The 10,624-nt window shown below is 38.6% G+C and overlaps 1 protein-coding gene across 1 annotated transcript in view; it reads right to left on the bottom strand.

The window, feature by feature from the left end:
• The window catches only part of KIAA1958 (KIAA1958 ortholog), a 101,191-nt gene extending 95,414 nt beyond the window's left edge, over positions 1–5,777 (bottom strand). The window contains exon 1 of the mRNA XM_007936708.2: positions 4,607–5,777. Coding sequence (XP_007934899.1) covers positions 4,607–5,777 — 1,171 coding nt within the window. The remainder of the gene's footprint in view (positions 1–4,606) is intronic.
• Between the last annotated feature and the right edge of the window lie 4,847 nt (positions 5,778–10,624).

Here is a 10,624-nt window from a genome sequence, read left to right on the forward strand (position 1 = left end):
AAAGCTTTACCTTATCCATAGGAGTAAGGCTGGGTTTACTCAGATGATGCAGCTCTTTCCCAGTCCTATTTTGAGAGCCTTCTAACCTAACCAGACTACTCATAAAGTTGCACGGTAATGTATGAGACAGTGTTTCTTTGCTATTCATAAGGTTTTTGCTGGCCAATTATTTGAGAAGTGGAAGGCCTCTTCTTTCTTCCTAGTCTGTCTCAGTCTGTAAGCTGGGCTGATACCTGTATACCATGTGAATCCCGCTGGGTTTGAAACACCAGTGGCTCAGCCTCAAAACTCACATCAACATGTCACCATGGTAAGAAAAACCGACATACAAGTTTGTCTCCCTGTATATAGTCTTTTTTTTTTTTTATCTCCCTATATAAATAGTCTTTAATATATAAAGAACACATATGAATCTTTTAAAAAAGGATAACGATGTATGCTTTCAAAGTTACATTATGTATATTACATATAAGGAGCTCTGGTGGTGTAGTACCTAAGGTATTTCACTGCTAACCAGAAGGCTGGTGGTTCAAACACACCAGCCACTCCTCGGAATGAAGGTTGGGCAATCTACTTCCATAGAGATACTGTCTCAAAAACCCAAGGAGGGGTCGCTATGAGTCAGAATTACTTGACGACAGTGAGTTTGGTTTGGTTTGTTTGAGCATATTACATATTATACATGTGTACCAAGCATGATAAACAAAACTGGACTGCTTGCCATCATAAAACTTCCAGGAAAGAGCTGATTACTAAAGAGGGTCCTTGCACAAGAATCATAAAGGAAGCTGTGTATATTTAAGAAATATGCACTCACACAAAACCCAACTCATGATTTAACTCTTCCTATGGCAAATCTCCTAAATTTACACCAAAACCTCAAGAGTTAATGAAATCCAAGCTACTGGTAGGTAGTCAATAATTTTTCCAAAAAATATATGCTCTCTTTTCTCATTATTGCTTGCTAAGATATGGATTGAGCAGCATGAAAAGTTGACTTGAAAATTCATGATTTTATCACATTTTGATTAACATTTTATGACTCTGTGAATTCAGTTCTGAACAGAAATAAAAATGGTTTTTCACTAGGAAAGAGAATTTAAATGGCACCAGTAAAATTAAACAAAATGGAATGATTTCTCTTTTTTCCTGACTGACTCAACAGTCATTTATCAACTTACTTATTTTAGAAATATTATTCAGAGATATACAGTATTTCTACTATGACTTGATAAAGACTCTGGCTTATGTAGCATCCATTTTTAAAGTACCGGATTTTGTTTCTAGCTAGTTCTGTCTGGAACCTTCCTTCTTTGCTCAGTCCTGAGTGTGCGTCACATTAATCGCATACGGTCCACCTGTATCACTCATATAGACTTGGCCGTGCCGGATTCTAAGTTTTTAAAATCTATGTTTAGAGTCAGAGTTACCTACTATAAATGAACATGCAAACACAATAAGTAAGTAAAACTTCAGAGCACAGAACTCAGTCTACACTCTACGGAACAAAGGTGAATTGTAAGGTAACTTCACATACATCTCACAAAAGAAAAATGTCAGATCTGCATTTGTCCCATTAATGTCTCCAGTCCAAACAGTGTTTCTTTCAAGCTAATTATATCTCAGCAACATAATACGCTTTCACAGAAAACTGGATTAAAACATCAGTATCATCCCTTAGGAAATCCCAGGATATTCCTATTACAAGTTCTCTCTACTGTTTTTCTTGAAGGTCAATTCCTAACCAACCAATGCTCCTAGTAATAGTAAAGTCGAATCACAGTTAATGATTGTACACAATATGTGCTATGCCTGGCTGTACCTGAATTTTGTAATTATCATAACAAATGCAACTTCAGTGAGAGAAGGAAAACATGCAACAGAATGTAACTAACATGATAAGAAAGGGATTGAAATGATTTCTTTTCTCATTAGGATGAATTTCTTTTCCAAAATAATTATACAGGAAGATATTCCTATGTGGCTCAGTCGAGGCCCTCAGTATTTCATTTACTCTCCACTCAGCAGATGCAAAGGAACCTTTGCTTTAATGGGTAAGTCAGCAGAGAGTGTGCAACACAAACAAGTCTTACTCAGCTGTTTTGTATACTGGACCACTTTCCAAAGTAGATTTCTGAATTCCACCCTCAAATATAAATTAAATTAGAATGCAGAAAACTCTGTCAGGCTAAGTTCCCTATTTTACAAAAAAAGAGAAAGAGAGAAAGAGACAGACTGGCTGATACACACACAACACCAGATTCACAACAACTTAAATGAAAGAGGTTCTACTCATGTCCTATATGTAAGTATCAAGAGTCAGACTTCCAAGCACAAAGACTTTCAAAGCCAGCCTAATACAGTTAACACTTGGCCTAGGCCCATGAAAGTTCATCTGTCATGACAAGTCAACTTTGTCATGTTGCTCAACCCATATCTTAGCAAACAATAATGAGAAAAGAGAGGATGTGTTTTTGGAAAAATCATTGACTACCTACCAGTAGCTTGGCAGGTAGCCAATGGTAAGTGATTAAAGTACAACTTGAAGGAAAGGAAGGATGAAAGGGAGGGAGGGAGGAAGTGAAGAAGGCAGAAAGGAAAAGACAGAGAGACAACCTATGGAGTGAGAGGAAGAACCTGCAGATTACATTATCTAATAAAGGACTTATATCCAGAATATATGCAGAACTCTAACAACTAACCAATCAATAGACACATAACCCAATTGAAAATTGGCAAAAAATCTGAATAGTTATTTCTTAAAAGAACATACACAAATAACCAACAAGCACATGCGAAGACTTTCAAATGCAAATCAAAACCATAATCAGATACCACTTTACATCCACTTGGATAGCTGTCTAAAACATGGAAAATAAGTGTTGTCAAGAATATGGAGGAATTGCAACCCTCAAACATTGCTGGTAACTGTAAAACAGTACAGTCACTTTGAAAAACAGCTTGGTTTCCATACAAGATAAACATAAAGTTACTATTTGATTCAGGCACTCTACTTCTAGGTTGTTCTCCAACTAAAGTAAAATTATATGTCCACCCAAACACCTGGACACAAAATTCCATAGGAGAATTATTCAACATACTAAAAAAAAAAAAAGGAAAACAAACCAAAATGCTCATCAACTGATGAAAGGCCAAACAAAACACAGTATATCCATATAACAAAATAAAAAATCAAAATGGGGTATATCCATACAATGAAATAAAAAGGAATTTGGTAATAAAAAGGAATGAAATACTGATACAGCTACAACACTGATTAACCTTGAAAACATGGTAAGTGTAAGAAGCCAGTCACAAAAGGCTATGTATTGTATGATTCCGTCCATATAAAGTGTGCAGAACAGTCAAATCACAGAAACACAGTACATGATGATCACCAGAGGACAGGGCAGGGTAATCAGGGGTGACTGGTCCAAGATTGCTTTCTGGGGTGATGCAGAGTTTCTGAAATTAGACAGTAGTGATGGATCCACAACTCTGTGAATACAATAAAAGTAACTGAATTGTACACTTCAGAGTGTAAATTATAAAGCAACAAAGCTGTTATTAAAAAAAATGACTGAACTGAAAAGTAAAATTTTGATAAGGATATGAATATTTTCAATTTATACTTTATCACTACAATCATGACTGTGTTTTTAAAAAATGATAAATTGGAGAATTTCTTTGGGGATCTTATCGTTGATAATAAAATTGAGAAAGAAATTTGCAAAGCAACTTAATTCTGGGAAGTTATAGGGTAAAGGCAAGTCAAAGAAACGGACTAAAAGAGACCAAAATGTGTGTGCCAGCTTTCTGCTTTCTATACACTCCTCATGTCTGTTCATCCTTGCTCTGTTTCTACTTCCGGCCTATTAAAATTGAACTATGAACTCAAAAGTATGAGACCCAATCCCCTTTATACAATGGCCCAGTTACACAAACACGGAGTGTTAGAATCACAGAACATTAGAATGAGAGAACTTGTGTAACTGTTTTGTTCCTCTCCTCTCAACCTGGTCCAGTTAGACTCAAACATTGCAGAAACGCAAGTTTTCTGATTCTTTAAAATTCTGAGAAGATCAAATACTTATTTTAGAAATGCTTGTTGCTTTTTTAAAACTTGTTTTAATTGCCACACTTACTAAAATGAATAGAAATGCCAAGCTCATTCAGAAAAAAGTAAAATAACAGAAAAACATTAGGTCTATCACTACTGTATGCCTAACCTAACATTCTTTTGGCTTCAAATAGCAACCAATTAACCTTGATACTGATAGAAGAGCACTAAAAATAAATAATAACTTTACTGCAGAAAAATTCAGCTTAAGGTTACATATCAAACTTTAAGTCCAGTGATGGAGTATTAAAAGCACACTCCTACAGCTGTCCTCACAGCCCTCAAGGACATCAACTGAATAGTTGGCCTTCATTCCAATGAACTTCCTTTACAGTCTCACCTGGATGTAAGAGATGTATTTATTATTATCTTTCTGAGAATAATAAAAGCCTACATTCTAGCAAGCTGAGCCAAGGGTGTTAGAAGTGCTGGCGGCGCAGAATTCTGTGTATATATGGATGAGGGACGTCACCTTACATGCCATACCTGGTATGCACTGTGCCGTTGCCTCCGTGGTGATGGTTGCAGCCACTGAGGGCTGCTGCTGGCTGGAGCTCACTTCTGGCTCTGTGTTAACGGAGGGAGAAAGAGCTATGTCACAAGAGGAAACCTGGCTGGGCAGATGAGACAACAACTCTTCAGAAGCAACTTGCTCGTCCTGTCCAGGCAGCTGCAGTGCCGACAAAGGGATGCTGATCTGTTTGTTAGGATGGGATGTGCTCACAGGCATCTGCATTGCCACCTGCTGGTTGGTGCCATGGGTACCAGACGGGCCTCTGTTTGGGGAAGCCAGAGATACCCTGGCAGTCTTCTGCACTGCTGGTCTGGAGATCACAGAGGGGGAAGCAGACACACCATGTGGGTCTGTCTCTGTGTTGATGGCAGACGTCACGTGGGGAATCAGCTTAGCAGGCCCTACACAGGAGGGACCCGCATGAGTCTGAGACTTGGGCTTTGCCATCTGTGTCAATGATAGGGCTGGTCCATCCACCCCTCCGGTCAGCTCTGCATTCGCCACGATGTAATAATCTTCGGGCATCTCTTGTTTGATTTTCTTGATGATGACGTCACTGCTGCATTCGTCAATCATCTGCGCCTGAGAGCTCGAATGGAGAGACGGTGGGATTACACCAGGCCTTTTTCGAGCCATGCTTTGAGGCCTCTGAGTTTGGGGTTCAAAGTCACTATCCTCATCTGTAACAGAAGACTCACAAACCATGTCAAACAGGGTGTTTTCGTCCTCATATTCCTCAACGGCTTCATCCAGTTCAGAGGGCTCGCTGCAGTAAGAGAAGTCGCAGGAGTCCCTGGTCCGGTTACAGTCTAGCTTCGCTTTCACGGGCCTCCCAGGGTACCTTTCAACAGGGCTGGTCTGTGTCTCAGAGGGTACCCCAATTATACTGGGACTATCAGAGTTAAAACTTCTGTTATCCTGGAAACAGACCCTCTCCTGGGACCCAGCTCTGCAGGTAGCAGTCAGTGGCCAGTGATAAGCATGGCCAGCGCTACAGCCCCACATTGCTGTCAGGTTCCCATGGGACCCTTCAGAAAGCAAGTGTTTCAGGTTTGGAATGAGGCTGCAAATGGTCCCATGGCTGTGGGCCCAGCTGACCAATTTGGACAGATTCTCAGATGAGGTATGAAGGCAATCCTCCATGTTACAGGATTAGCAGCTTCTTTCCTAAAAGGAAATAATCAAAGCAAGAAGCCATTATTACCCAAGACACTTCCATGTTTCATTCCTTCAGTTTCCTCCCACTACGGTCATTTGGTATCAAAAAGAAATGGATTTCAAAACTGTATTTAGTGAACATCACTGCACAGGGGCAATGACTGGAAGGAAATACAGGAAAAAGTCAAACAGCTAGCTGATGTCTAATGGTTGTGAAATTTGGAGGAATTTTCTGTTAGTTTCCTTTATTGTTACAATAATCCCTGCACAGGCAGGGGAAAAGGAGGAAAGGAAAAAAAAAAGAGAGACAAAATAAAAAAGAATCAATCATGCTCCAAGAAAAAAAAAGAAAAAGGAGATAAGCCTTTTCATGGTACATTTTACTCCAAAGTCACAAAGACAGTGAAGTCCTTTAATAAAATGTGTACATACTATTACTTGTATTGACCAGGATCATAAGCCTCCAACTTCACCCTTTATCACTGGAAACGTCATTACTAGAGGCAGAGCTGTATGTTTTTTTTCTTGCATTAAGGCACCAGGTGACTTAACACATTTTTTCAACTTTTGCCAGTAACACATTTTTTTTCACCTAAAAAAACCCCCAAAACACTACAGTGTACCTCTCTCACACCTAATTACTGAAACACAGTTTTTCATCGTATGCTGGTAAACAGTGTGTTAAAATCAACAAAAAGAGCCAAACACATTATTTGGACCAAACACACTACAGTGTGTCTCTCTCATACTGGGTTTCACAAACAAATTCTTGGGAGGTCTACAATACTTTACATCAAAGTGTTTTTTTAATGTTCTCATTTCAATGGTAATAAAAGCAGAGTGTAAGCAGTCATCTGAACCATTCCCTTCCATCCCAGTCCTGCCGCTAACGCACTACTGAGGTGCTCCTTTGCTATGGCACCACTCAACTTCCAATCCTCAGAAAAGCTGCTCTTGTTACAGTCATGGTCTATTCTTTTTACTAGATATAAATACAAAATTTCCCTTCTGCATTGATAATTTTTTAATAAAAAGCATCATGATTTGACATCATGAAAACAGCATAGTGTGATGGTGGAGTAACATGCTATTTCAAGTCTTGAACAAATGAAGAAATAAAAGTGAAATGAATGATACGTGTTCATATAAAGGAAAACCACATACATTATGGTGTTGGCAAAGCATATGGAACACACCATGGACTGCCAGAAAAACAACAAATCTGTCTTGGAAGAAGTATAACCAGAACGTTCCTTAGAAGTGAGGGTGGTGAGATGTCACCTCACGTACTTTGAACATGTTATCAGGAGGCACCAGTCCCTGGAGAAGGACATCATGCTTGGTGGAGAAAAGGGTCAGCAAAGAAGAGGAAGACCTCCAGCAAGAGAGACTGACACAGTGGCTGCAACAACGGGGTTAAACACAGCAACAACTGTGGGGCTGGTGCAGGACCAGGTAGTGCCTCGTTCTGTTGCCCACAGGGTCACTATGATTCAGAACCAACCTGACAGCACCTAACAACAAGGGCACAGGATTTGAATGATAATGATGTGGTAGCTCAAATATAGACTATTGTGGCAGAATCAAACCATGAAAGTGTAGAAGCATACAGATCTCCAAAGAATCCATTATGCAGGTAAAAGCTATTATACAATAATAAAATGGTACCTGTGTTACAGGCCCTCCACACTGGGTTGGGGGGTACTATAATTGAAAGAAATAAAAAACAAAGTAGAAAAAAATTATACATTTTATTAAAGTTTATCCACTTAATTATATAGTATTCATCAACCTTTGAGAATCAACAGGTAATAATCCTCAAGTGTTTTTATTACATTCTGAAATTCATTGGCAGTCTTATGAAGAGGCTCTTAAACTTTCCTTGAGCATCACAACATGAAAATATTTTCCAGTGTTACTATTAACATATTTCTACCAGGCCACCAATGTTGAACGGTAGTTATGAGCACATAATTAGCTGATCTTTTAGGGCAATTAAATGGATTGAGTCCAAGCTGACAAGGAATAGCCATCTATATACCATAATATATTCCAAATTTAGTACAAAACGGAATCAACAAGACAAAGTCTTTTCAAAATGCTGAGAGTAAATAGTAGTTAGAGTTTGTGATTCCTTCGCTGTCTGATGATAAGCGCTATGCTGGAAAATAATGCTTTTACTCTATCTCCAAGAATTGTACATTCAGTTGCTATTTTCCCATATATGATATGGACAATGATCGGATCAGATACTCAGCTTTACAGTTACCAAGAGACACTTCATTAAAAACTGAAATGCAAGGAGTCCTGGCTGGCAGAGTTTAGGTTAAGTATGCTTAGGTGTATTTGATTACCCTAAATTAGCAAAAAAATTAAAGTGCTATAAAGTTATTAATACCACACAGTATGCTGGCTTATGCAAGTGGACACTATAAGCATCTGTTGTCAGGGTCTGTCGAGTCAGTTGGACTCAAAACACCACCTCCCGCGACAGAAGGAAACACTGCCCAGTCCCACACCACCCTCACATTCGCTACTTTTTTCAGCCCACTGTTCCAGCCACTGTGTCAATCCATTTCATTGAGAGTCTTCCCCTTTTCCACTGACCCTCTGCTTTCCCAAACAAGCTTTACCCTTGCTCTAAGGGACTGCTCCCTCCTAACACATGTCCAAAGTACAGGAGACAAAGTCTTGCCACCCTCCCTTCTAAGAGCATTCTGACTATAGTTCTTCCAAGACAGAATTGTTCATTCTTTTAGCAGTCTATGACAGACTCAATATATTTCACCAAAACCATAATGCAAAGGCATCTATTCCTTTTTGGTCTTCCTTTCACATGCATATGGCTTGGGTCAAGCGCACCTAGTACTTAAAGTGACTTCATTGCCTCTTAGCAATTTAAAGAGGTCTTTTGCAGCAGATTTGCCAATGAAATGCATTGTTCTAGACTGCTGCTTCCATGGGCATTGATTTGGATCCATGTAAAATGAAATCCTCATTGAAAGCATCCATATTTTCTCCATTTACCATGATGAGGTTGCTTATTGGTCCAGTTGCAAGGATTTTTATTTTCTTTACATTGATGTGTAATTCATACTTGAAGGCTGTAGTCTTTGATCTTCAAGTCTTCTCACTTTCAGCAAGCAAGGTTGTATCATCTGTATATCACAGGTTGTTAACAAGTTGTGTTAGGCTAGGTTCTCTAGAGAAGCAAAACCTTGATGCCATATTTGTCCTCTTCAACCTCTCAGATTATCTGCTCAGCATACAGACTGAATAAATATGGTGAAAAGATACAACACTGGCACACACTTTTCCTGATCTAAAACCATGCAGAACCAAACCAAACAGAAACCTTGTTCTGTTTAAATTACCGCCTCTTGGTCTATACACAGGTTCCACAGGAACACAATTAAGTGCTGTGGAATTCCCATTCTTCACAATGTTATCCATAATTTATTATGATTCACATAATCAAACACCTTTGCATAGTCAATAAAACACAGGTAAACAATGTTCCGGTATTCTCTGCTTTCAGACAAGATCCATCTGACATCAACAATGATATCCCTCATTTGATATCACGTCTTCTTCTGAATATAGCTGGAATTTCTGGCAGTTCCCAGTCAACATATTGATGCAACCATTTTTTAATTATCTTCAGAAAAATTTTACTTGTGTGTGATATTAATGATACTGTTTGATAATTTCTGCATTACACTGGATCATCTTTCTCTGGAATGAGCACAAATATGGATTTCTTCCAGTCAGTTGACCAGGTAGCTGTCTTCCAAATTTCTTGGCATAGACCAGTGAGTGCTTCCAGCTTTACATCCATTTGTTGAAACATCTAAATTGGTATTTTGTCAGTTCCTGGAGCCTTGTATTTTGCCAATGCCTTTGGTGCAGCTTGGATTTCTTCCTTTAATACTATCAGTTCTTGATCATATGCTATCCTCCTGAAATGGCTGAACATCAATTGTTTTTCATACAGTGACTCTGTATATTCCTTCCATCACCCCTTGATGCTTCCAGCTTCATTCAATATCCTGTCCACAGAGTCCTTCAATATCGCAACTCAAGGCTTGAACTTTTTCTTCAGTTCTTTCAGCTTGAGAATATCAAGCACGTCTTTCTTTTGGTTTTCTAGCTCCAGATCTTCACACATTTTATGATAATACTTTACTCTGTCTTTTCAAGTGCCCTCAGAAATCTTCCGTTCACCTTTTTTACTTTATCATTTCTTCCATTTGCCTTAGCTACTCTATGTTCAACAGCAAATTTCAAAGTCTATTCATTAGTATTTACATTAAAATCAAAATCAGAAGATAGGCCTACAAGATGAATGATTAAACCAGGTAGGTACCCTCCTCAGAATAATCAATCATGGGAGATCAGAAGGGCAGCATTTGCTCAGGGAAACAGTTCAGAGGGCAGGAATGCAGAGGCAAGAATGACTCAGGGAAAAGGTAACCACGGGAGGAAGTGGGAAGAGAGCTGTTACATTGTGGGGATTGTTCAATGTCAAGAAACAAAATGTGTATGAATTATTGAATGGCAAACAAATTTGGTCTATAAATTTTCACCCAAATCACAATAAAAAATGTTTTTAGAAACAATCAAAATCAGAAATACATTAAATACAGTATCAGATTTTCTACTATTAAACCCATCATTGACCATCAGAATCACAGGTTGACCATACATCAGTAGAGTAACTATATAACATTAATTGTTATTGCAGCTGGTATTTATTGAACAGTCAGTATTTGCCAGGTACTGTTCTAGGGCTTGACATATATTTCCTCATTCTAATAACTGTAACAAGTAAA

The sequence above is a fragment of the Orycteropus afer genome, unplaced genomic scaffold (assembly GCF_000298275.1).
Source record: "Orycteropus afer afer isolate SDZICR_OR568_19922 unplaced genomic scaffold, OryAfe1.0 scaffold00037, whole genome shotgun sequence".
NCBI lineage: Eukaryota > Metazoa > Chordata > Mammalia > Tubulidentata > Orycteropodidae > Orycteropus > Orycteropus afer.